The sequence below is a fragment of the Coregonus clupeaformis genome, chromosome 1 (genome assembly GCF_020615455.1).
Source record: "Coregonus clupeaformis isolate EN_2021a chromosome 1, ASM2061545v1, whole genome shotgun sequence".
NCBI classification, from domain to species: Eukaryota; Metazoa; Chordata; class Actinopteri; order Salmoniformes; family Salmonidae; genus Coregonus; species Coregonus clupeaformis.
This window is the reverse complement of record NC_059192.1, coordinates 35,417,671-35,445,388: the sequence shown is the minus strand read 5'-3', so window position 1 is coordinate 35,445,388 and position 27,718 is coordinate 35,417,671. Positions and strand designations below refer to the sequence as shown.

The following is a 27,718-nucleotide window of genomic DNA, read 5'->3' as shown; positions in this document are numbered from 1 at the left end:
TTTGGAACCACCAAGACTCTTATTAGAGCTGGCCGCCCGGCCAAACTGAGCAATCAGGGGAGAAGGGCCTTCGTCAGGGAGGTGACCAAGAACCCGATGGTCACTCTGAAAGAGCTCCAGAGTTCCTCTGTGGAGATGGGAGAATCTTCCAGAAGGACAACCATCTCTGCAGCACTCCACCAATCAGGACTTTATGGTAGAGAAGCCACTCCTCAGTAAAAGGCACATGACAGCCCACTTGGAGTTATTAATAAGATTCTCTGGTCTGATGAAACCAAGATTGAACTCTTTGGACTGAATGCCAAGCGTCATGTCTGGAGGAAACCTGGCACCATCCCTACGGTGAAGCATGGTGGTGGCAGCATCTTGCTGTGGGGATGTTTTTCAGCGGCAGGGACTGGGAGACTAGTCAGGATCGAGGGAAAGATGAACAGAGCAAAGTACAGAGAGATCCTTGATGAAAACCTGCTCCAGAGCACTCAGGACCTCCGACTGGGGCGAAGGTTCACATTCCAACAGGACAACGACCCTAAGCACACAGCCAAGACAACGCAGGAGTGATTTCGGGACAAGTCTCTGAATGTCCTTGAGTGGCCCAGCCAGAGCCCGGACTTGGACCCGATCGAACATCTCTAGAGAAACCTGAAAATAACTGTGCAGCGACACTCCCCATCCAACCTGACAGGGCATGAGAGGATCTGCAGAGAAGAATGGGAGAAAATCCCCAAATACAGGTGTGCCTAGCTTGTAGCGTCATACCCAAGAAGACTCAAGGCTGTATTCACTGCCAAAGGTACTTCAACAAAGTACTGAGTAAAGGGTCTGAATACTTATGTAAATGTATTATTTTCAGGGGGGTTTTAATAGAAATTTGCAAAGAAATTCTAAAAATCTGTTTTTGCTTTGTCATTATGGGGTATTGTGTGTAGATTGATGAGGGGAAAAAACTATTTAATTTGCTAATTCATTAGGCACACCTACTCAATACAGGGTTATTCTTTATTTTTACTATTTTCTACATTGTAGAATAATAGTGAAGACATCAAAATGATGAAATAACACATATGGAATAATGTAGTAAACAAAAAAAGTGTTTAACAAATCAAAATATATTTTATATTTGAGATTCTTCAAAGTAGCCACCCTTTGCCTTGATGACAGCTTTGCACACTCTTTGCATTCTCTCAAGCAGCTTCATGAGGTAGTCATCTGGAATGCATTTCAATTAACAGGTGTGCCTTCTTAAAAGTTAATTTATGGAATTTCTTTCCTTAATGCATTTGAGCCAATCAGTTGTGTTGTGACAAGGTAGGGGTGGTATACAGAAGATAGCCCTATTTGGTAAAATACCAAGTCCATATTATGGCAAGAACAGCTCAAATAAGCAAAGAGAAATGACCATCATTACTTTAAGACATGAAGGTCAGTCAATACGGAACATTTCAAGAACTTTGAAAGTTTCTACAAGTGCAGTCGCAAAAACCATCAAGCGCTATGATGAAACTGGCTCTCATGAGGACCACCACAGGAAAGGAAGACCCAGAGTCACCTCTGCTGCAGAGGATAAGTTCATTAGAGTTACCAGCCTCAGAAATTGCAGCCCAAATAAATGCTTCACAGAGTTCAAGTCACAGACACATCTCAACATCAACTGTTCAAAGGAGACTGCGTGAATCAGGCCTTCATATAATAATATAATATAATAATATGCCATTTAGCAGATGCTTTTATCCAAAGCGACTTACAGTCATGTGTGCATACATTTTTACGTATGGGTGGTCCCGGGGATCGAACCCACTACCCTGGCATTAGAAGCGCCATGCTCTACCAATTGAGCTACAGAGGACCACCTGTGGTGGTCGATTTTGCTGCAAAGAAACCACTACTAAAGGACACCAATAAGAAGAAGAGACTTGATTGCGCCAAGAAACACGAGTAATGGCCATTAGACTGGTGGAAATCTGTCCTTTGGTCTGATGAGTCCAAATTGGAGATTTCTGGTTCCAACCGCTGTGTCTTTGTGAGACGCAGAATAGGTGAACAGATGATCTCCGCATGTGTGGTTCCCACCGTGAAGCATGGAGGAGGAGGTGTTATGGTGTGGGGGTGCTTTGCTGGTGACACTGTTTGTGATTTATTTAGAATTCAAGGCACACTTAACCAGCATGGCTACCACAGCATTCTGCAGCGATACGCCATCCCATCTGGTTTGCGCTTAGTGGAACTATCATTTGTTTTTCAACAGGACAATGACCCAACACACCTCCAGGCTGTGTAAGGGCTATTTTACCAAGAAGGAGAGTGATGAGTGCTGCATCAGATGACCTGGCCTCCACAATGACCCGACCTCAACACAATTGAGATGGTTTGGGATGAGTTGGACCGCAGAGTGAAGGAAAAGCAGCCAACAAGTGCTCAGCACGTTGGAAAAGCATTCCAGGTGAAGCTGGTTGAGAGAATGCCAAGAGTGTTCAAAGCTGTCATCAAGGCAAAGGGTGGCTACTTTGAAGAATCTCAAATATTTGTTTAACACTTTTTTGTTTACTACATGATTCCATCTGTGTTCACAGTTTTGATGTCTTCACTATTATTCTACAACGTAGAAAATAGTAAAAATAAAGAAAAACCCTTGAATGAGTAGGTGTTTCCAAACTTTGACTGGTACTGTAAGTATTTACACCCGAGTCAATACTTCGTAGAATCACCTTTGGCAGCGATTACAGCTGTGAGTCTTTCTGGGTGAGTATGTAAGAAATTTCCACACCAGGATTGTGCAACATTTGCCCATTATTCTTTTCAAAATTCTTCAAGCTCTGTCAAATTGGTTGTTGATCATTGCTAGACAACAATTTTCAGGTCTTGCCATTTTGAAGTAGATTTAAGTCAAAACTGTAACTCGGCCACTCAGGAACATTCACGTCTTCTTGGTAAACAACTCCAGTGTAGATTTGGCCTTGTGTTTTAGGTTATTGTCCTGCTGAAAGGGGAATTCATCTCCCAGTGTCTGGTGGAAAGCAGACAACTAGGTTTTCCTCCAGGATTTTGACTTTGCTTAGCTCCATTCAGTTAATTTTTTATCCTGAAAACTTCCCAGTTCTTAATGATTACAAGCATACCCATAACATGATGCAGCCACCACTATGCTTGAAAATAGTGGTACTCAGTAATGCGTTGTATTGGATTTACCCCAAACATAACACTTTGTGTTCAGGACATTTCTTTTTTGCTTTGCCACATTTTTTGCAGTATTACTTGCCTTTAATTATTTCGTACAGGCTTCCTTTTTTTCACTCTGTCAATTAGGTTAGTATTGTGGAGTAACTACAATGTTGTTGATCCATCCTCAGTTTTCTCCAATCACAGCCAATAAACTGTAACTGTTTTAAAGTCACCATTGGCCTTATGGTGAAATCCCTGAGCGGTTTCCTTCCTCTCTGGCAACTGAGTTAAGAATGATGCCTGTACCTTTGTAGTGACTGGGTGTATTGATACACTATCCAAAGTGTAATTAATAACTTCACCATGCTCAAAGGGATACTCAATGTCAGCTTTTTTTATTTGTACCCATCTACCAATAGGTGCCCTTCTTTGTGAGGCATTGGAAAACCTCCCTGGTCTTTGTGGTTGAACCTGTGTTAGAAATTCATTGCTCGACTGAGGGACCTTACAGATAATTGTATATGTGGGGTACAGAGATAAGGTAGTCATTCAAAAATCATGTTAAACCCTATTATTGCAGACAAAGTGAGTCCATGCAAATTATTGTTATGTGACTTGTTAAGCAAATTTTTACTCCTGGACTTATTTAGGCTTGCCATAACAAAGGGGTTGAATACTTATTGGCTCAAGACATTTCAGATTTTCATTTCTAATTAAATGTGTAAACATTTCAAAAAACAGAATTGCACTTTGACATTATGGGGTATTGTGTGTAGGTCAGTGACAAAAAAATATACATTTAATCAATTTTAAAATCAGGCTGTAACACAACAAAATGTGGAAAAAGTCAAGGGGTGTGAATACTTTCTGAAGACAGAGGATGTTGTTGTTAAATATTCCTGGTCAGTAACATAATGATTACAAGGGTTATTTTGGAATTGTTGTTTAAAACCAGCATTATAACAGAATGATTACAAGGGATATTTACAAATTGTTGATTAAGACATTATTGCTTCATCCATTGAGGATATGACTCACCAACTAAGCACTAATGCAATAGATTTGTTATATTCCTGAGGTTTCTTATGTGTCTTAGATATAGGACAGATACTTCAAAACCTTATGATTTATTTTTTAACTGTCTGTTTTGCCAAAGGCTTAGACTTTGAGGTTAACAACAAGTAATACAACAACAATTTTAAAAAGGTTGGGGTCAAAATGATTGACACCCCTTTTTTCAGTACCTTTCAATACCTCACCTTGCGAGGATAACGACATCTTAGGGATCTTAGACCATTCCTCCATACAGAATCCTTCCAGATCCTTGATATTTTAAATCTGTGCTTATGGTATGCCCTCTTCAATTTAAACCACAGGTTTTCAATGGGTTAGAAGTCCGGAGATGGCAACATTTTGATTTTGTGGACAATTAACAATTTCTTTGTGGACTTCGATGTGTGCTTGGGGTTATTGTCTTGCTGGAAGATCCACTTGCGACCAAGTTTCAGCCTCCTGGCAGAGGCAACCAGGTTTTTGGCCAAAATATTAACAAGGGCTCCAGGACCAGTGGAAGCAAAATAGCCCCATAACATCTAAGATCCACCACCATATTTTATAGTAGGTATGGGGTTATTTTCTGCTTATGTATTGTCATTTCGACGCCAAACCCACCACTGTAGTGCAAGTCCACTGGTCCTGAGGCCCTTGTTAAGGTCAATGGCATCATGAACTTTACTCAGTACCAAGTCATTTTAGCCGAAAACCTGGTTGCCTCTGCCAGGAGGCTGAAACTTAAGTGGATCTTCCACCAAGACAATAACCCCAAGCACACATAAAAATCCACAAAGAACTGGTTAATTGGCCACAAAATCTATTTTTTGGAATGGCCATCTCAGTCTCCGGACTTGAAACCCATTGAAAACCTGTGGTTTGAATCGAAGAGGGCAGTCCATAAATGCAGACAAAGGATATCAAGGATCTGGAAGGATTCTGTATGTAGGAATGGTCTAAGATCCCTCCCAATCTGTTCTCAAACATTGTAGAAAAAGGCTCAGTGCCGTTATCCTTGCAAGGTGAGGTATTGAAAGGTATTGAAAACAGGGGTGTCAATTTTTACCCCTACCTTTTTGAGAGAAAAAAGTATTGCTTGTTAAACAAAATCTCCTTCTCTGAGCAATTGTATTAGTATAATTTCCCAAAATGTATTATTATTATTATCATCATCAATTTAAAACTGACAGACAGTAGTAGCTTTTAATTATCCCGTTTTATTCATATTAGTGTTAAGGAATTAAAGCTATTATTATTTATTATTATAATTATTATTAAGGTTATTATTAATAACAACGCAGTCACAATCTTAATAACACAGTACTGACCTATACATCCTCCATCTGCGGAGGTGAAATAAGTGATCCTAGATTTGAACCCAGGTTGACACCGACAGTGGTAGCTCCCAAGGGTATTGAAGCAAGTAGAATGGTTCCCACAGATGGGATATTCCGCACACTCATCTTTATCTACAGAACACCAAATAAGTATTTGAAGTTAGGACAGATCTTAGGTATTAGTCAGTTAGTTGGTTGGGTTGAAATGAGTGAGAATAGAGAATAGTTTCAGCTAATGAACAGTGAATGTATTATTTTAGCCAGCATCATTCTCACTCTAACCTCTTGGTAAGTCTGAATTCTAAACGTCTTATCCTAGATGTGAACCTGTAAAAGGCACCAGTTAAATTCAAACAGATAGAGATGAAAGTAACTATACCCTGCAGTCTACACCTGCCATTAAAATACAGTGATCCTTTTCATCACCAGGGTAAATCAGTTGATCTTACCAGAACAGCCACTTCCAGTGTTAGCAATATCATACCCTGTTTGACAGAGTGGAGGAATTATCCCTTCCAAAGGTAGGGCCAGGTAGAGACCTGTAGGGAGAAAAGAGAAGGAATATCAGACATAAATAAATGATGCCTCTATGTACATGCAAGCATATGCTTTAGACCAACACAGTCATGGCATTTGGCACAGTGTCAAATTACAAACAAACACACAGGTACTCTCTCAATCTCTTAGACTCACTCTTCTTTATTTCAGGCAAAAAAAAGTCTTCGTTGAAATTTAAAATGAAAGGCATCCAGTACCAGTAACTCACCAAGAATCCAGAAGCATAAATTCACTCCCATTGCAAAGGCAGTTTGTTGTTTGTCGATTAACTGTGCGTGCCCGTGTACCTGACACAGAGCAGTACGACAACACGGTCACGTTATTGTCTCTCTGCAAAATGTCTCCCTTTTATTACTTTCCTCAATACAGTCATCTGAAGAGATGTTATCTTGAAGTAGAAAAGGGACGTCACTATAGCAGTTCTTCTCATCATAATCTCCACCTTCTCATTTACTCTATCAGTGATGGGTCAAAAAAATCCAGTCAAAGATATCACAATTACAAACATTAAGAGCTTTAGCGTGTCACTTAAGCAATACAAAATCAGCCACTTTAAAGATGCATTCTTCTCTCTTGTTTTCTTACAATACAAAAACACAACTTGCAAAACTATGCATCATCCCAAACCTTGTTGTGTAATCAGAATGACACATTCATTACACAAAAACATATTTTCTCAGTACTGGCTAAACGCACATCACACTAGATAGTGAGCGTGAGCGATAATGCAGCTTCCGGCACATAGCTGTCTAAATACTTGCAATTCAATGCCTACCCGCCCCTTCAGCTCAACCAGTCACAATTTAATTTGACGACATAACATTAGTGGAAATATACTTACTTTGCAATTGCATCACAAAAAAGCAAAAAACAAGCACATTAATGAGACAATTTAGGGTTTCATTTGAGGTTACAACCTTTATTGAAAAAACGTACTGAAAAAAATATACAAGTGTCGAACATTGATGGACAAAACATTTTAGTACATAATTTACAGACAATACAATAACCGTATTGGCTAATGGACATACAGTATTATGATTTAAAGAACATAAAATGTGAAACAAAATCACTCCCATAAAGTAGAAAACCACTGAACACACACAAAGGAGGTTCCCATATAAATAAAATGAAAGTATTTTTTTCAAATATAAAAAGTTATTTACAGGACTGATTAAAAACCTCAGAATTAAAATGACTAAAGTAAACTTGTAAACAATTGATACATTATTCAATTTCCTTTGTCAGTTGAACTGAGGCACTTGCGTGCGTGAGTATTGAGGACTTTTAACCTTGGCCCAACCGAGGGTTGATGGAGACAGGAGAGACAGTGTTCAATTAACCTACATTACTGCCACCCACCACCTCAAGTCAATCTAGAAATCCATACTATAATAATCCATATCCATAATCCATATCTAGGAAAAATGGTGAAAGCTTGGGTCTATACAGCAGATCAGCCCCTGATTGTCCTTTAATAATATAGTTCACAGTCTACTAAAGTATAGTGGTCTATGGTGTTCTACAGGCCATGCACCTCCCACAGCAGGATCTCGTTGTAGGCGACGGTGAAGAGGAGTTTCCCTGAGGGGGAGAATCGACAGGTCTGCAAAGAGTCACTGTGGTGGAGGAAGTCCTGGAACCTACCGCTGGATGATTTGATGAGCTTCAGCACTCGCTCTGAGAGAGAGACAACACACAGCAACTTGATGCAACCTATTTACATACAGTACCAGTCAAACGTTTGGACACACCTACTCATTCAAGGGTTTTTCTTTATTTTTACTATTTTCTACATTGTAGAATAATAGTGAAGACATCACAACTATGAAATAACACATATGGAATCATGTAGTAGTAGTAACCAAAACAGTGTTAAACAAATCAAAATATATTTTATATTTGAGATTCTACAAATAGCTACCCTTTTCCTTTATGACAGCTTTGCACACTCTTGGCATTCTCTCAACCAGCTTCACCTGGAATGCTTTTCCAACAGTCTTGAAGTAGTTCCCACATATGCTGAGCACTTGTTGTCTGCTTTTCCTTCACTATGCCGCCCAACTCATCACAAATCATCTCAATTTGGTTGAGGTCGGGGGATTGTGGAGGCAAAGTCATCTGATGCAGCACTCCATCACTCTCCTTCTTGGTAAAATAGCCCTTACACAGCCTGGAGGTGTGTTGGGTCATTGTCCTGTTGAAAAAAAATTATAGTCCCACTAAGTCCAAACCAGATGGGATGGCGTATTGCTGCAGAATGCTGTGGCAGCCATGCTGGTTAAGTGTGTCCTGAATTCTAAATAAATCTCAGACAGTGTCACCAGCAAAACACCCCCACACCATAACACCTCCTCCTCCATGCTTTACGGTGGGAACTACACATGTGGAGATCATCCGTTCACCCACACCGCATCTCACAAAGACACGGTGGTTGGAACCAAAAATCTCAAATTTGGACTCCAGACCAAAGGACACATTTCCACCGGTCTAATGTCCATTGCTCGTGTTTCTTGGCCCAAGCAGGTCTCTTCTTCTTATTGGTGTCCTTTAGTAGTGGTTTACTGCAGCAATTCGACCATGAAGGCCTGATTCACACAGTCCCCTCTGAACAGTTGATGTTGAGATGTGTCGTTCAAAGTTATTGAAATGTTCCGTATTGACTGACCTTCATGTCTTAAAGTAATGATGGACTGTCGTTTCTCTTTGCTTATTTGAGCTGTTCTTGCCATAATACGGACTTGGTATTTTAATTGCATGCATTCCAGGTGACTACCTCATGAAGCTGGTTGAGAGAATGCCAAACGTGTGCAAAGCTGTCATCAAGTCAAAGGGTGGCTATTTGAAAAATCTCAAATATAAAATATATTTTGATTTGTTTAACACTTTTTTGGTTACTACATGATTCCATGTGTTATTTCATAGTTTTGATGACTTCACTATTATTCTACAATGTAAAATATTGTAAAAATAAAGAAAAACCCTTGAATGAGTAGGTGTGTCCAAACTTTTGACTGGTACATTTACATTTACATTTTAGTCATTTAGCAGACGCTCTTATCCAGAGCGACTTACAGTTAGTGAATACATATTTTTTTATACTGGCCCCCCGTGGGAATCGAACCCACAACCCTGGCGTTGCAAACGCCATGCTCTATCAACTGAGCTACATCCCTGCCGGCCATTCCCTCCCCTACCCTGGACGACGCTGGGCCAATTGTGCGCCGCCCATGAGTCTCCCGGTCGCGGCCGGCTGCGACAGAGCCTGGATTCGAACCAGGATCTCTAGTGGCACAGTTAGCACTGCATCGCACTGCGATGCAGTGCCTTAGACCACTGCGCCACTCAGGAGTAGTGTACATACAGAATGTATCATTGCGTAACGCGAGACACACCAGTCACATTGTAAAACTGAAATGAGAGAGGTAAAAGAGAAGTGACATGCACCTTTTGAGCCCACTGCTATGAGGCGACCCTTGGAGGAGAGGCTGAAGCACATGGCCCAATGGGACAGGGCAATCTTCTTTATGACCCGTTTCTTGGCCAGGCTGTAGAAGGACAGCTCTCTCTCCACTCCATAGCCTGTGTACACCACCAGGCCAGGGTCTATGGGGCTGAAAGCAGCCAGGCTGGGAGGAAGGCTGTCTGACTCCTGATAGAGAGAGAAAGACAAAGAGAGTGAGCGATAGAGGACTTGAAGTTCATTACCTGTTTTAAAACCTGTTTTAAAACACAGAAATGTTCACAGTAAAAAATATTAAATGCTTGCAAGGTTGAGAAAGGATTTTCAAGTAAAAACAGAGTCGTTGACTGATATCACAAATGTCTCACCTTGCGCTTCACATTGGGTCTGATTCAGACTTAGGAAATGTATGCCTTTTTACCCGTTTTGATTGAAGCACTTCTCGGTATTTAGTCTTCAGACCTACCCTATGCACATGCGGGTGTGGCTCCCTTGCGCGCGCTGAATAAATGTAATTCAATCACAGAAAACACACCCACTGGGTGGCCTACCAACTGGATCTTCAATTTGTTTTTCTGTTCATTTAAAAAGCATCCCTTTAAATACTGTGTACCTTTAATTTGATCAGCACATTAGAATGTATCCTATGGAGAATGTGTTCAGAATGGAGATTGATTAAAGATAAAATGGTGGTTTGATTAATTCTGAAAATTGGCACATTCAGTTCTTCAACCTATGGTTATGTTGGAACATTAGTGTACATAAAAATATAATAGGGAGAATAGTGTACATTAGTATGCCCTGGCCTACTGGCCACTCTGACTTGGAACTGCGTGATGGCATGGCCAAGTGTTGTGCCATGTTTCAGGTTCAAACTGTTATGGCTTGGTCTGCGCTCCATAATGATTTAATTAGTCTACATGTCCATTTTTTGGACATTATTACTAGTGATCCTCAACAACAACCACACGGAAGTGACAGCGTTTACAAAGGAAGCAAATGAAAGTTAACAAAACAATGAAAAAATTAAATGATACGAACTGTAGGCTATACTGAAGGGAACTAACAGTAAACTGGCAGTTAAATGTGTGTGGTTATTACTGACGGTCAATACTGATATTGGCTAATATTTAACATGATAGAAATAGGAAACAGAGAAAGTCTGGGCATATAATGAAAACTTTGAGAGTGCCCAAAGGTAAATTTGGCGCGACTGCTTTACATCGACATCACATGCTCCTGGCTGCAGTAGCCTACCCATTTGGCTTGAGTCTCCAAGTTTCATCACTGCAAGTTAAAAGGCCATACAATTTAAACTATGCAAAAGGTCAAAGCATTTTATAGTTCACTGTGGGAAAGGGGTGGAAATACCTGTAATCTTGATATGCTTTTCACTTTGCTCCATTACTGGTTTCACATTCGTCTCCAGCGATCAGAAGGAAAAATCATCTAAATCAATTTCTATTTGTATTTACAATCCCCTTCTCCAAACGGATTATTCATTTACCTAGGTCTTATCAATAACTCTTATCAATTTGTAAATTAAAGTGCATGGAGAATGGTGTTATTTAGATCCGATGGAACAGGTTTGCGCGACCTTATTCATGGTTTCCTCACACGTAAAGATAGTTGTATTAAGTCAAGGTCAGAATATGGCGTATCTGTAGACACACCTTTGCCACACTTTGATTTCGGTGATTTACGCCCCCCCCCCCAAACGAATACCTGGCTGGCACAAGCATTTCCCCATGCTTAAAGGTGTAATATGCAGAAATCGCTCCGCCATTTCCTAGTTGCTAAAATTCTAATAGTTTGCCTAATTTCAGTTTGTGACAAAACAAGCAGTCATTGTGTAGAGAATCATTGTACCATCTAAACCGCTGTGAAAAATATTTTCCATATCCAAAAATATTGTATTTTCAGCTGTTTGAAGCTGGTGTACAAAACCGAAAGCAAAAGACGCAAAAATTATACTTAAGAACGGAAAGCATAGAAATTACGCACATAAAACAGATCTACCACTTATTAGACTTGCTTTCAATGAGATGACAGATCTATAACTAACTTTCTATATGAATTTGGTCAGGTCGCCTAAAAAGTTACATATTGCAGCTTTAAGTTCAAGGTCAGAATAGAGAGAGAAAAGTGCATAAAAAGGGAAGTTCCATTTATGCGCCCGTAACTTGGGTCTGAATTCCCACCATCCTGAACAACATCCTCACCTGAAATTGCTTGTCTAACAGACTGAATTCCATGCTATTCATTTTGTGGCCATGTGCATGTATGTGCATACATGCCTATAAAGAGAGGTTTACCTCAGGATTGGCGGGGGCTGGAAATGTGAGCCAATCCAGGAGCTCACACTTGTCCTTCATCCAATCAGCTGCCCAAACGCTGACCCGTCTGTCTGTACTGGCAGCCAACCACATCTCGTTTCCTTCAAGCCCAAATTCTTTGTACTGGTGGACAAAATGCATGACGACAATTCCTTCATGTAGATTCTTAGTAGCTCCTCAAAAATAGTTACACTAGTAACCTCAGAATCTGTCACACAGAAGTCTGTTCTATTAATTATATGTGTGCTATAGGATCAGGTCCCCCCTTTTATTCATTATACTTTGAAAGGCAAAACTGATCCTAGATCTACACTCCTACTCTGCGACGCATGAATATGGGCCCTGACCTGTTTCTTCACACACTGGATGGTAGTGATGGGCGCCCCCTTGTGGTCGCTGATGATACGGACGGTAACCCCGGTCACTGGGTTGCTGACAGCCATCAGGCCGTCCCTCCCCGCAGAGAGGATCACCTGACCTGAGGGTCAGAGGTCACACATAGCCTCCGTTATTGGCAATGTGTATTATACATCCCAGTGAAATGACAAACTGTGTAAATGACATACAAACTGTGTAAATGACATACAAACTGTGCAAATGACATACAAACTGTGCAAATGACTTACTAACAGTGTCCCAACAGAAATAGTGCGATCACATTCTAAACATGAATAGGAAAGTCTGACTACCATAAACTCACACAAGAGACAATGTCCACTGGTAGCATTGACAGATAAACCTCCCCAAACACACACACACACACACCGTTAGCGGAGTACTGGATGGCGGTGATGGCCACAGGGTGCGGGTGCAGCTTGAGCTCCATCTCTGAGGAGGCCAGGTGAAAGATCCTTAGGGTCCCGTCGCTGTACCCCCCCACCACACACGCACCCCCTTTAGAGGGACTGACGACTGGGCTCCAGCACGCACTACCACAGCTCTGACAGACAGAAGGGACAGGGAAAATAATCAGGGGTGTAGATATTGACTGTCAGACCATAGGTTTATAACTGGTGCATGATGCATTGGAGTTTCTCCCTCATAATGTGGCATTTAGCCTTGTAAGTACCATGTCATAGTGGAATGGTTACAGCATGTGATATACAGTCATGTAACCCGTGTAGCTCAGTTGGTAGAGCATGGCGTTTGCAACGCCAGGGTTGTGGGTTCGATTCCCACGGGGGGCCAGTATGAAAAATGTATGCACTCACTAACTGTAAGTCGCTCTGGATAAGAGCGTCTGCTAAATGACTAAAATGTCAAATGTGTAATGTGGTAGTTGAAAAGAAGAGAAAAGAACAGTTTGCTGTTCATGTCATAGCTCTAATTATAACATGCTTCACAAAATGTTATGTTGTTTATAAGTGGCAGCGTATGGCTGCTGTTAATGTATATATTAATGTATATAGGTGTTATCAGGGGTTAAAGCAACAACAACAACAAACCCCATAACTGACACTTAAGTCGATCTCAGATCGATTGTCTGTTGGCCCAAGTTATCCTCCCCTTTCATTTAAAAATGTCATGACCTTCATGCTTTTAGGGAGAGAGGATCATTTTGTACATGTATTCAAACTGAGAGTTTCACCACTTCCAGTCATTTTCAATTGGAAACAAAAAATAATCCATATGACGGAAATCAGTCACAGTGCTGGAAACGCTTTAACGCTTGTGTTATAAAGTCTTTATGAATCCATACGGCCATCTTAGCCTTAGTGTTTGTCTTGCAGCCTCACCTGGTTGAGCACCTGAAACTGCACCACCAGCTCGTTGCTGGGGGCCGACCACACCCTCACACTGCCGTCCTCCCCACAGGTGGCAAAGTGGCTCTCGTCTGGGCTGAACACCACGTCATTTACCTGGCCACCGGGGGGGAGAGAGCGGGTCATTCAATGTATGGATGGAGGTGTCAACAATGAACGCTCATACAGGCTCCAAAACTCAAACACACTGACGCATGCACACACTGGCACAAACGCTGCACTGACACACACACACTGGCACACATAGTGTACCTTGCTCTTGTGCCCGCTGATGAGGCGGATGCTGGTGTTGTCCACCCAGTTGATGTACCACAGGGTGCCCGCTGTGGTGCCCACGATGCCCATGTCCATGACGTCATCAAAGGCCGCGCACACCACCGTCCCGTCCAGCATCATCTCCTGCTCCAATAGCACCAGAGCGCCTCTGACAGACAGAGGCAAGGACCAATGAGAGTAGACCATTAGATCAAATTAAAATAAGCCAATAGTAGCCAATTAACTGAATAAGAGTGGTTCTCTATTTAAAACATAATAGCCTCACACGATCGCACTGATGCAATACATATACACTGAACAAAAATATAAAAGCAACATGCAACAATTCCAAAGATTTGAGTGAGTTACAGTTCATATTAGGAAATCAGTCAATTTAAATAAATGAACTAGGCCCTAATCTATGGATTTCACATGGGAATACAGATATGCAGCTGTTGGTCACAGTACGTAAAAATGAAAAAGTAGGGGTGTGGATCAGAAAACCACCATTTGCCTCATGCAGCGCGACACATCTCCTTCGCATAGAGTTGATCAGGCTGTTGATTGTGGCCCGTGGAATGTTGTCCCACTCCTCTTCAATGGCTGTGAGAAGTTGCTGGATATTGGCGGGAACTGGAACATGCTCTCGTAAACGTCGATCCAGAGCATCCCAAACATGCTCAATGGGTGACATGTCTGGGGAGTATGCAGGCCATGTAAGAACTGGGACATTTCAGCTTCCAGGAATGGAGTACAGATCCTTGCGACATGGGGCTGTACATTATCATAGTGAAACATGAGGTGATGGCGGCGGATGAATGGCACGACAATGGGCCTCAGGATCTCGTCACAGTATCTGTGCATTCAAATTGCCATGGATAAAATGCAATTGTGTTGGTTGTCCGTAGCTTATGCCTGCCCATACCATAACCCCACCACCACCATGGGGCATTCTGTTCACAACATTGACATCAGCAAACCACTCGCCCACACAACGCCATACACGCGATCTGCCATCGATACAGTTAAAACTGGGATTCATTCGTGAAGAGCACACTTCTTCAGCGTGCCAGTGCCCATCGAAAGTGAGCATTTGCCCACTTAAGTCAGTTACGACACCGAACTGCAGTCAGGTCAAGACCCTGGTGAGGACAACGAGCACGCAGATGAGCTTCCCTGAGACGGTTTCTGACAGTTTGTGCAGACCCACAGATGGCTAGTCTCAGACAATCCAGAAGGGGACAAAGCCAGATGTGGAGGTCCTGGGCTGGTGTGGTTACACGTGGTCTGCGGTTGTGAGGCCGGTTGGACGTACTGCCAAATTCTCTAAAACGACGTTGGCGGCGGGTTATGGTAAAGAAATGAACATTCAATTCTCTGGCAACAGCTCTGGTGGACATTTTCTGCCTTTTATTGTCCCCAGCACAAGGTGCACCTGTGTATTGATAATGCCGTTTAATCATCTTATTGATATGCCACACCTGTCAAGTGGATGGATTATCTTGGCCAAGTATAAATGCTCACTAACAGGGATGTAAAACAACACTTTACATATTTTTGTTTAGTGTATTTAAAGGTACAATATGCAGAAATCGCTCTGCCGTAAAAGACGAACAAACTAAACTTTAGAACGAGAAGCATAGAAATAGCGCACATAGAACAAATCTACCGTTTCTTAGACTTACTTTCAATTAGATTGACAGACCTGTAACTACCATTTCTATGTGAATTTGATCGGTTCACCCCAAAAAGTTACATATTGCAGCTTTAACTAAATACCACATTTTTAAGGTATATAAAACAACAGGCCACAGAGATGAATGGGCTTTAAAGACATGTCATGAGAAGATACACTATGTAACATAGGAGGAGGATGAAAAAGGTACGTAAGGAGTAGTGTGTAGGATGAGAAGGAGTGTGCGGTGAGCAGCAGACCTGTCCTCTGTGTTGGAGGCCTCTCCTCCAGGCCTCATGCTCTGTACAGCTGCCACGCCCCACAGCCTCAGCCTGCGAGTGTTACTGCCCGTCAGCAGACGGTTCCCCCGACACAGCAACACTCCTAGAAACACACACTAATACTGTACATACAGACTCACACACACCAACTATTTTGGAGACGGGTTTATTGTGATGTGTTTTTTTGTGTTTTTTTTAAAACCAACTTTAGTTGAATGAAGTCTGGATAAGATTCGGATAAGAGTGCCTGCTAAGAGTAAAATGTTTAAATGTAACTGACCTATCTCCCCCTGGTCAGCCTCCCAGGTCATGAAGCAACGCTGGGTGTTGCAGTCCCAGGCACACACATGTCCACTGTTGGTTCCCGTGAAGAGGATGGAGTTGGCGTTGTAGCACAGAGCCGTCGGCTCCACGTCACCCAACTCCTCTGGCACACACACTCTCTGCACCTAGAATTTGAATTAGAAAAACTTTATTGTCCACACAATGTGGACATTTTTCTTCAAATTCTTTATTAAAAATGATTGTCCTCGTTATGTGTAAATATGTCTTCCTATAAGGGAGGACATGTTGAACATACTTGGAGCCAGCCTGCTTTTATGCAAGCCGAGGGACTCTAGTTAGCTAGACATGCCCCGCCCAAACCAGGCTGGAAATATGCAGTGTTTAACAAAAGAAGGCTGGTATTACACCGAAACATATTCCCTAGAAAGTGAGCCAAAAGAGCATAGTTTCGGTCGGCACGATAATGTGAAAAAGTATCAGTGTTACCTTCTTAGAAATACAATGAATTAGAAATTAATTATAATTCTATTGATACCTTGAGCTCCACGTCCAGGCCCTGTGTGTGGGTGTTGCAGAAGTAGAGTCCCTGGCTGCCCACACAGGCCAGCTGGCTGGCTGCAGAGGGGCTGAAGGCCACATCGTGGAGCGGGCCGGACACACTGACCCTGGACAGCAGCTGGTAGGTCCTGGTGCTCCACAGCGCCACCTCCGGGTCGGTGAAATCCCCTGCAGGAGGCAGGATTCAAATACCTTTAAAAAACATCCTTTCTATCTCTCATCCTAGAGGTAATCATTGATCTGTATGTGACTGGACAAGTTAATTTTATTTTAACCTTTATTTAACCAGGTAAGCCAGTTGAGAACAAGTTCTCATTTACAACTGCGACCTGGCCAAGATAAAGCAAAGCAGTGCGATAAAAACAACAACACAGAGTTACATATGGGGTAAAACAAAACATAAAGTAAAAAAAAATACAACAGAAAAAATATATACAGTGTGTGCAAATGTAGCAAGTTATGGAGGTAAGGCAATAAATAGGCCATAGTGCAAAATAATTACAATTAGTATTAACACTGGAATGATAGATCCCTGTAGCTCAGTTGGTAGAGCATGGCGCTTGCAACGGCAGGGTTGTGGTTTCGTTTCCCACGGTCGCTCTGGATAAGAGCGTCTGCTAAATGACTAAAATGTACATGTAATAGATGTGCAAGAGATGATGTGCAAATAGTGATACTGGGGTGCAAATGAGCAAAATAAATAACAATATGGGGATGAGGTAGTTGGGTGGGCTAATTTCAGATGGGCTGTGTACAGTTGCAGTGATCGGTAAGGTGCTCTGACAACTGATGCTTAAAGTTAGTGAGGGAGATAAGAGTCTCCAGCTTCAGAGATTTTTGCAGTTCGTTACAGTCATTGGCAGCAGAGAACTGAAAGGAATGGCGGCCAAAGGAGGTGTTGGCTTTGGGGATGATCAGTGAGATATACCTGCTGGAGCGCATTCTACGGGTGGGTTTTGCTATGGTGACCAATGAGCTAAGATAAGGCGGGGATTTGCCTAGCCTTAAGTAGTGAAACTCTTGCTTTCACCTATCCAATTGTTCTTAATCAGTGATTACTTCAGGGAAAGAAAGAAGGAAGGAAGGATACATCAAATTATTAGAACAGGGCCACTTGTCCTTGAAGGACTGTTCCACTGACCCACAGTGAGGAAGAAGAAATCATCCCTGGAGAAGGCCAGGGCCTGCACTGCCCCCCGGTGGTAGGATATGGTATTACTGCAGGTTCCGTCCTGTACGTTCCAGATGCAGATGAGGCTCCTGGAGCCACCGCTGCCCCCTGCTGCCGAGGCCACCGTCTGGAAGAGAACAACACACATTCAGAGCTGTGCAATCACTCATAAAATCACCTGTCTAGTTAGAAAGGATCACAGTCACATAAACACTTTAAACAGGATAATTCAGACTTAGCACAACTAAATACAAATAAGTAAAGTTGGTATTCAGTCAGTCACACAGAGAAATCACATTCAGACAGTGGTTGAGACACAGCGAATGCATCATCCTTATTGGCACCAGCACAGTCCACCACCTTCATCCTCATCATCCTCACTCATGCAGGAGGAGACTAGAGGCTTACCTGTGCGTCATTGGTAACAGCCAGAGAGGAGATCTCCTCAGTGTGGCCCAGCCAGTGTCTCTGGGAGCCAGTGTGTAGGTTCTCCACCACCACCACACAACCACAGGAGTACGCAAACAGACCTGCAACCAGTCAACACCACCACACAATCACAGGAGTACGCAAAAAGACCTGCAATCTGTCAAGTTTCAAGTTTTAATGTAACGTGCACGAGTACTGTAAAATGCCTTTCTTGCAAGCGCCAAACCCAACAATGCAGCAATCAATATCAATGTAGTACTAAAAATAACATAAGGTAGAACAAAAATGCAAGAGAAATTAAAATAATAACACGAGAAAGTAAGAAGCTACATACAGGAAAGTATACAACCACATAACCACCACAGGAGTACCCAAACAGACCTGCAATCAGTCAACACAACCACATAACATAAACAAACAGCAATGAAACTGTAAATAAGAAAGAAAGAGACATAAGAGGTCGGGTCATACATGCTTATGACAAGTCTTACAATGCATTATAACTGTATCATAATATTTTCGGTATTCTATCAGTTTATATTTTAGTCAGCCAATGAAATCAGTTGAACAAGAGCAAGGTTTGACCTGTTTCTGGATTCCACACCATGTTGGCCCGCCCATTGCCATTGTAACCAATCACCGCTTTCAGACTCAGGCCCTCTTCGCCCGGTTGGGGAGTTGCAGTACTCTGTGATGGAGAAAAACAGACAGAATGCTTGGAATGCAAGCATTTATAACGTGGGCTTCCTTATTTCTCAATGACGGGACTTGAGCCGGAGAGAGGTGCTCTCTACCTGGTCAAGGGTGGAGGTTTTGAAACGTGGGGTGAAGTGCTTGTAGCAGTCGGGACGCACTGGCTTCACCACCTCCAAATCATCTGTATAACATACAGAAAAGGAAGAACAGGTTAAAGCTCTGTGAGGTTAGATGGGGAGCGTCGCTGCACTGCTATTTTCAGGTCTCTCCAGAGATGTTCGATTGGGTTCAAGTCCGGGCTCTGGCTGGGCCACTCAAGGACATTCAGAGACTTGTCCCGAAGCCACTCCTGCGTTGTCTTGGCTGTGTGCTTAGGGTTGTTGTCCTGTTGGAAGGTGAACATTCGCCCCAGTCTGAGGTCCTGAGCGGTCTGGAGCAGGTTTTCATCAAGGATCTCTCTTTACTTTGCTCTGTTCACCTTTCCCTTGATCCTGACTAGTCTCCCAGTCCCTGCCGCTGAAAAACATCCCCACACCATGCTTCACCGTATGGATGGTGACAGGTTTCCTCCATATGTGACGCTTGGCATTCAGGCCAAAGAGTTCAATCTTGGTTTTATCAGACCAGAGAATCTTGTTTCTCATGGTGAGAGTCTTTAGGTGCTTTTTGGCAAACTCCAAGCGGCATTTCATGTTCCTTTTACTGAGGAGTGGCTTCCGTCTGGTCAATCTACCATAAAGGCCTGATAAGTGGAGTACTGCAGAGATGCTTGTCATTATGGAAGTTTTTTTCCATCTCCACAGAGGAACTCTAGACCTCTATCAGAGTGACCATCGGGTTCTTGGTCACCTCCCTGACCAAGGCTCTTCTCCCCAGATTGCTCAGTTTGGCCGGACGGCCAGCTTTAGGAAGAGTCTTGGTGATTCCAAACTTCTTCCATTTAAGAATGATGGAGGCCACTGTGCTCTTGGGACCTTCAATGCTGTAGACATTTTTTGGTAACTTCCCCAGATCTGTGCATTGACACAATCCTGTCTCGGAGCTCTACGGACAATTCCTTCGACCTCATGGCTTGGTTTTTGCACTGACATGCACTGTCCACTGTGGGACCTTATATAGATAAAGTGTGTGCCTTTCCAAATCATGTCCAATCAATTTAATTTACCCAAGGTGGACTCCAATCAAGTTGTAGAAACATCAAGGATGATCAATGGAAACAGGAGGCACCTGAGCTCAATTTCGAGTCTCATAGCAAAGGGTCTGAATACTTATGTAAATACATTTAATTTAATAAATGATCAGACATTTCTAAAAACCTGTTTTCACTTTGACATTATGAGGTAGTGTGTGTAGATTGATAAGGATTTTTTAAATTTAATCCAGTTTAGAATAAGGCTGTGACATAACAAAATGGTCTGAAAACTTTCCGAAGGCACTGTATGTACGCATGTATGTATGCATGCATGTATGTATGTGTATATACACTACCAGTCAAAAGGTTGGACACACCAACTCATTCAAGAGTTTTTATTTATTTTTACTATTATTTACATTGCAGAATAATAGCGAAGACATCAAAACTATGAAATAACACATATGGAATCATGTAGTAACCAAAAAAGTGTTAAACAAATCAAAATATATTTGATATTCTTCAAATAGCCACCCTTTGCCTTGATGACAGCTTTGCACACTCTTGGCATTCTCTCAACCAGCTTCACCTAGAATGCTTTTCCAACAGTCTTGAAGTAGTTCCCACATATGCTGAGCACTTGTAGGCTGCTTTTCCTTCACTCTGCCGTCCGACTCATCCCAAACCATCTCAATTTGGTTGAGGTCGGGGGATTGTGGAGGCAAAGTCATCTGATGCAGCACTCCATCACTCTCCTTGGTAAAATAGCCCTTACACAGCCTGGAGGTGTGTTGGGTCATTGTCCTGTTGAAAAACAAATGATAGTCCCACTAAGCCCAAAACAGATGGGATGGCGTATCGCTGCAGAATGCTGTGGTAGACATGCTGGTTAAGTGTGCACATGCAGAGATTATCCGTTCACCCACACCGAGTCTCACAAAGAAAATCTCAGATTTGGACTCCAGACCAAAGGACAAAATTCCACCGGTCAAATGTCCATTGCTTGCGTTTCTTGGCCCAAGCAAGTTTCTTCTTCTTATTGGTGTCCTTTAGTAGTGGTTTCTTTGCAGCAATTCGGCCATGAAGGCCTGATTCACCTCTGAACAGTTGATGTTAAGATGTGTCTGTTACTTGAACTCTGTGAAGCATTTATTGGGGCTGCAATTTCTGAGACTGGTAACTAATGAACTTATCCTCTGCAGCAGAGGGAACTCTGGGTCTTCCATTCCTGTGGCGGTTCTTATGAGAGCCAGTTTCATCATAGCACTTGATGGTTTTTGCAACTGCACTTCTTGAAATTTTGCGGATTGACTGACCATCATGTCTTAAAGTAATAATGGACTGTCGTTTCTCTTTGCTTATTTGAGCTGTTCTTGCCATAATATGGACTTGGTCTTTTACCAAATATGGCTATCTTCTGTATACCACCCCTTCCTTGTCACAACACAACTGATTGGGTCAAACGCATTAAGAAGGAAATAAATTCCACAAATTATCTTTTAAGAAGGCACACCTGTTAATTGAAATGCATTCCAGGTGACTACCTCATGAAGCTGGTTGAGAGAATGCCAAGAGTGTGCAAAGCTGTCATCAAGGCAAAGGGTGGCTATTTGAAGAATCTCAAATGTAAAATATACTTTGATTTGTTTAACACTTTTTTGGTTACTACATGATTCCATATGTGTTATTTCATAGTTTTGATGTCTTTAGTATTATTCTACAATGTAGAAAATAGTAAAAATAAAGAAAAACCCTGGAATGAGTAGGTGTTCTAAAACATTTGACTGGTAGTGTGTATATACAGTGGGGAGAACAAGTATTTGATACACTGCCGATTTTGCAGGTTTTCCTACTTACAAAGCATGTAGAGGTCTGTAATTTTTATCATAGGTACACTTCAACTGTGAGAGACGGAATCTAAAACAAAAATCCAGAAAATCACATTGTATGATTTTTAAGTAATTAATTTGCATTTTATTGCATGACATAAGTATTTGATCACCTACCAACCAGTAAGAATTCCGTCTCTCACAGACCTGTTAGTTTTTCTTTAAGAAGCCCTCCTGTTCTCCACTCATTACCTGTATTAACTGCACCTGTTTGAACTCGTTACCTGTATAAAAGACACCTGTCCACACACTCAATCAAACAGACCCCAACCTCTCCACAATGGCCAAGACCAGAGAGCTGTGTAAGGACATCAGGGATAAAATTGTAGACCTGCACAAGGCTGGGATGGGCTACAGGACAATAGGCAAGCAGCTTGGTGAGAAGGCAACAACTGTTGGCGCAATTATTAGAAAATGGAAGAAGTTCAAGATGACGGTCAATCAGCCTCGGTCTGGGGCTCCATGCAAGATCTCAACTCGTGGGGCATCAATGATCATGAGGAAGGTGAGGGATCAGCCCAGAACTACACGGCAGGACCTGGTCAATGACCTGAAGAGAGCTGGGACCACAGTCTCAAAGAAAAACATTAGTAACACAGTACGCCGTCATGGATTAAAATCCTGCAGCGCACGCAAGGTCCTCCTGCTCAAGCCAGCGCATGTCCAGGCCCGTCTGAAGTTTGCCAATGACCATCCAGAGGAGGAATGGGAGAAGTTCATGTGGTCTGATGAGACAAAAATAGAGCTTTTTGGTCTAAACTCCACTCGCCTCCTTCCCTCAGTAAGAGCATTGAAGATGGGTCGTGGCTGGGTCTTCCAGCATGACAACGACCCAAAACACACAGCCAGGGCAACTAAGGAGTGGCTCCGTAAGAAGCATCTCAAGGTCCTGGAGTGGCCTAGCCAGTCTCCAGACCTGAACCCAATAGAACATCTTTGGAGGGAGCTGAAAGTCCGTATTGCCCAGCGACAGCCCCGAAACCTGTAGGATCTGGAGAAGGTCTGTATGGAGGAGTGGGCCAAAATCCCTGCTGCAGTGTGTGCAAACCTGGTCAAGACCTACAGGAAACGTATAATCTCTGTAATTGCAAACAAAGGTTTCTGTACCAAATATTAAGTTCTGCTTTTCTGATGTATTAAATACTTATGTCATGCAATAAAATGCAAATTAATTACTTAAAAATCATACAATGTGATTTTCTGGATTTTTGTTTTAGATTCCGTCTCTCACAGTTGAAGTGTACCTATGATAAAAATTACAGATCTCTACATGCTTTGTAAGTAGGAAAACCTGCAAAATCGGCAGTGTATCAAATACTTGTTCTCCCCACTGTGTGTGTATATATATATATATATATATAAATAATTTACCATTGTCTGCTGCTCTCTTCAGACTGGCCTTCAGGGTTGATGAAGAGACTCCGCCCGCCACCATCTCAGTGACTTTGAGAAAGGAGCCAGACGCAGGGCGAGGGGAGGGGCCTGCCGGGGCAGGGCTGGGAAGAACCTCGTCAGTATCCTCCTCACACAGAGACAGGCGTCCCAGAGCTTAAGGAGGAAAGAGGGAGACACAGGAGAGGGCAAAGTGGAGGAGAACATGATACTTTAGGCCGGTTGTAAAACAATCCCTAGCTCCTTCTCTTTCTGTGTTTGCAGGAAGTCATAAGCAAAATGGTGGAAGCTCCCAATGGCGGGCTAGGTGGAACAATCACCATACTGTTTTTTGCACACTTTTCCAAGGGTTGGTGCTAATGGTAATTTTCCAAGTAAGGGTGAGACACATAAAAGCAGAGCTGGAAAAAAACTAGATGAAAAAGAGAGCCGCGATTCTCACCTTCTTGTCCAATCCTGTCTATGGAGCTAATGTCCAAACAGGGCAGGGGTGAGGAGGGAAGGGGCGCTGTCCGTCGAGGCATTCCATTGGAGAGCAGCCTGCTGCTGACCTCTGACTCTGAATGACCTTTAGGGGCTACAGTAGAACATCCCAATTTCTGATTATCTATTGATAGGCAGAACTAGAAGACTTACTTCTGTACATGGTATTCTGTTTACTGCAACCTTTGAAATTATGGTATGAATGTATTTGTATTTACCTGGTTTAGGAGGCGAAACAGAGGCTGCCTTTGGTGGTGAACTGCGAGAGAGAAAAATGAAAACCAATAAATTACAGATGCATGAATACGACCTTCTTATACAATTTACAACAGTACAGTAATGCAATGCCACTGTGGATAATTTTTTGGGGACAGACATTGACAGACTCACCGTCTGTCAGTTCCAGCCTCCTGAGGGTGGGCCAGGAAGTCCCAGAAGAAGATGGCGTCTCCTACTGAGACCACGGCCATCTGGTCTGGGGAGAAGTTCACCTGGTGAATAGGCTGGCTGTGTCCTATGAACATCTGGGATGGAATGATGTATTCAATCAACACATTTCAATGAATAACGTCACACCATTCAAACTATTTGAAATTTGGTAAGATCATGATCCTAAATTCCATAAATTGCTAATTAAAATGTTGGTTGGCATGGTAACCTAAACCAATCAACTTTACCTGTGAGTTGACATCCAGCTGCATGCTGTAATCCCACACCTTCACAGCATTGTGTCCTGCTGTCAGTAAGAAACGTCCATCCTCACTCACTGCCAGAGAGGAACACTGGTGCTTATGTGCCTTAGACACCTGGCAGGGACACCATACACAATAAGCAATGAAGAACTCTACCAAAACAATGTAAAGATATCTTAAGTATCTTGATTAATAAAAAATAAAACACACCAAAACACCCGCACTTTTCTTACTAGCACTGATTTTGCTGATAGTTGCTTTGTTGAGGAAACTTTTTACTTACTATGATTGTGATATGTGGTTGTCTCACCTAGCTACCTTATTAAGATGAATGCACTAACTGTAAGTTGCATCAGCTAAATGACTAAAATGTAAAAATATAAAAACATCTCTTTATAAAATTCAGTGCCAAAGATAATCTTCACCTTTAATACAACACACATCACTGTATTGTGCACATCAACTATGTCACACAAACACACACATACACTATATAGTGGTCCTCTGTAGCTCAGCTGGTAGAGCACGGCGCTTGTAACGCCAAGGTAGTGGGTTCGATCCCCGGGACCACCCATACACAAAAATGTATGCACGCATGACTGTAAGTCGCTTTGGATAAAAGCGTCTGCTAAATGGCATATTATTATTATTATATATACACAAAAGTATGTGGACACCTCTTCAAATTAGTGGATTCGGCTATTTCAGCCACACCCATTGCTGACAGGTGTATAAAATCGAGCACACAGCCATGCAATCTCCATAGACAAACATTGGCCTTACTGAAGAGCTCAGTGACTTTCAACGTGGAACCGTCATAGGATGCCACCTTTCTAACATGTCAGTTCGTCAAATTTATGCCCTGCTAGAGCTGCCCGGTCAACTGTAAGTGCTGTTATTGTGAAGTGGAAACGTCTAGGAGCAACAACGGCTCAGCCAGGAAGTGGTAGGCCACACAAGCTCACAGAACGGGACCACTGGGCGCTGAAGTGCGCAGCGCGTAAAAATCGTCTGTCCTCGGTTGCAACACTCACTACCGAGTTCCAAACTACCTCTGGAACCAACGTCAGCACAAGAACTGTTCGTCGGGAGCTTCATGAAATGGGTTTCCATGGCCGAGCAGCCGCATATAAGCTTAAGACAACCATGCGCAATGCCAAGTGTTGGCTGGAGTGGTGTAAAGCTCGCTACCATTGGACTCTGGAGCAGTGGAAACGTGTTTTCTGGAGTGATGAATCACGCTTCACCATCTGGCAGTCTGACGGACTAATCTGGGTTTGGAAGATGCCAAGAGAACGCTACCTGCCCCAATGCATAGTGCCAACTGTAAAGATTGGTGGAGGAGGAATGATGGTCTGGGCCTGTTTTTCATGGGTCGGGCTAGGTCCCTTAGTTCCAGTGAAGGTAAATCTTAACGCTACAGCATACAATGAAATTCTAGACGATTCTGTGCTTCCAACTTTGTGGCAACAGTTTGGGGAAGGCCCTTTCCTGTTTCAGCATGGCAATGCCCCCGTGCACAAAGCGAGGTCCATACAGAAATAGTTTGTCGAGATCGGTGTGGAAAAACTTGACTGGCCTGCACAGAGCCTGACCTTAACCCCATCGAACGCCTTTGGGATGAATTGGAACGTCGACTGCGAGCCAGGCCTAATCGCCCAACATCAGTGCCCGACCTCACTAATATTCGTGGCTGAACGGAAGCAAGTCCCCACAGCAATGTTCCAACATCTAGTGGAAAGCCTTCCTAGAAGAGTGGAGGCTGTTATAGCAGCAAAGGGGGGACCAACTCCATATTAAAGCCCATGATTTTGGAATTAGATTTTCGACGAGCAGGTGTCCCCATACTTTTGGTAATGTAGTGCATCTCCCACACGCACAGACACACACACAGCTCAGAAACAGAGAGACTGCATGCACATCAGTACCACTACCTCTCTGAGCAGTCGTCCGGTGTTAGCGCTAATCCACAGAATCTTGTTGGCGGAGGTGGTGACCAGTAGGTGTCCGGTGGAGGCCGGGGAGAAACACACCTTCAGGGCCGAGTCCAGACTGGTGCTCTCCACATCCAGGATACTCACGTCCACACGCAGCAGCTGGGTGATAGGATATATAACATCATGTTACCTCAGCTCAGATACACATCAGAACTTGTTCAAATCACATTTTATTTGTCACATGCTTCGTAAACTACAGGCATAGACTAACAGTGAAATGCTTACTTAAGGGCCCTTCCCAACAACGCAAGGAGAAAGAAAATAGAGAAATAATAGAAAAGTAAAACACGTAACAATAAAACACAATGAGTAACGATAACTTGGCTATATACCAGTACCGAGTCGATGTGCAGGGTAATTGAGGTAAATATGTACATATAACAATAAATAAAGTGGTGCATCGGTACTGCTTGCAGTGCGGTAGCAGAGAGAACAGTCTAGGACTTCGGTGGCTGGAGTCTGACACCGCCTGGTATAGAGGTCCTGGATTTCAGGGAGCTCCGCCTCAGTAATGTACTTGGCCGTACGCAGTACACTCTGTAGCGCCTTGCGGTCGGATGCCAAGCAGTTGCCATACCAAGCGGTGATGCAGCCAGTCAAGATGCTCTCAATGGTGCAGCTGTTTAACTTTTTGAGGATCTGAGGGCCCATGCAAAATCTTTTCAGCCTCCTGAGGGGGAAGAGGCGTTGTCGTGCCCTCTTCACGACGGTGTTGGTGTGTGTGGACCATGATAGATCCTTAGTGATGTGGACCCCGAGGAACTTGAAGCTCTTGCCCCGCTCCACTAGAGCCCTGCCGGTGTGACTGGCGGCGTGCTCGGCCCTCCGTTTCCTGTAGTCCACGATCAGCTCCTTTGTCTTGCTGACGTTGAGGGAGAGGTTGTTGTCCTGGCACCACACTGACCTCCTCCTTATAGGCTGTCTCATCGTCGTCGGTGATCAGGCCTACCACCGTCATGTCGTCAGCAAACTTAATGATGGCGTTGGAGTCATGCGCGGCCACGCAGTCTTGGGTGAACAGGAACTACAGGCGGGGACTAAGGACACACCCCTGTGGGGCCACCATGTTGAGGAACAGCGTGGCGGATGTGTTGTTGCCTACCCTCACCACCTGGGG

At 43.1% G+C, this 27,718-nt stretch overlaps 1 protein-coding gene across 1 annotated transcript in view; it reads right to left on the bottom strand.

Moving 5' to 3' along the window:
- Positions 1–6,995: 6,995 nt before the first annotated feature.
- Positions 6,996–27,718, bottom strand: part of wdr90 (WD repeat domain 90) — a 65,716-nt gene continuing 44,993 nt past the window's right edge. The window contains exons 23-42 of the mRNA XM_041877486.1: positions 26,539–26,700; positions 24,590–24,718; positions 24,303–24,436; positions 24,131–24,171; positions 23,872–24,006; positions 23,409–23,585; positions 19,115–19,197; positions 18,906–19,008; positions 18,300–18,421; positions 17,862–18,018; positions 16,698–16,888; positions 16,158–16,326; positions 15,857–15,980; positions 13,919–14,090; positions 13,640–13,762; positions 12,669–12,843; positions 12,251–12,381; positions 11,883–12,026; positions 9,552–9,756; positions 6,996–7,784 (exon numbers count right to left, since the gene is read on the bottom strand). Of these exons, the coding sequence (XP_041733420.1) occupies positions 7,627–7,784; positions 9,552–9,756; positions 11,883–12,026; positions 12,251–12,381; positions 12,669–12,843; positions 13,640–13,762; positions 13,919–14,090; positions 15,857–15,980; positions 16,158–16,326; positions 16,698–16,888; positions 17,862–18,018; positions 18,300–18,421; positions 18,906–19,008; positions 19,115–19,197; positions 23,409–23,585; positions 23,872–24,006; positions 24,131–24,171; positions 24,303–24,436; positions 24,590–24,718; positions 26,539–26,700 (2,835 nt within the window). The 3' untranslated portion in view covers positions 6,996–7,626. The remainder of the gene's footprint in view (positions 7,785–9,551; positions 9,757–11,882; positions 12,027–12,250; positions 12,382–12,668; positions 12,844–13,639; positions 13,763–13,918; positions 14,091–15,856; positions 15,981–16,157; positions 16,327–16,697; positions 16,889–17,861; positions 18,019–18,299; positions 18,422–18,905; positions 19,009–19,114; positions 19,198–23,408; positions 23,586–23,871; positions 24,007–24,130; positions 24,172–24,302; positions 24,437–24,589; positions 24,719–26,538; positions 26,701–27,718) is intronic.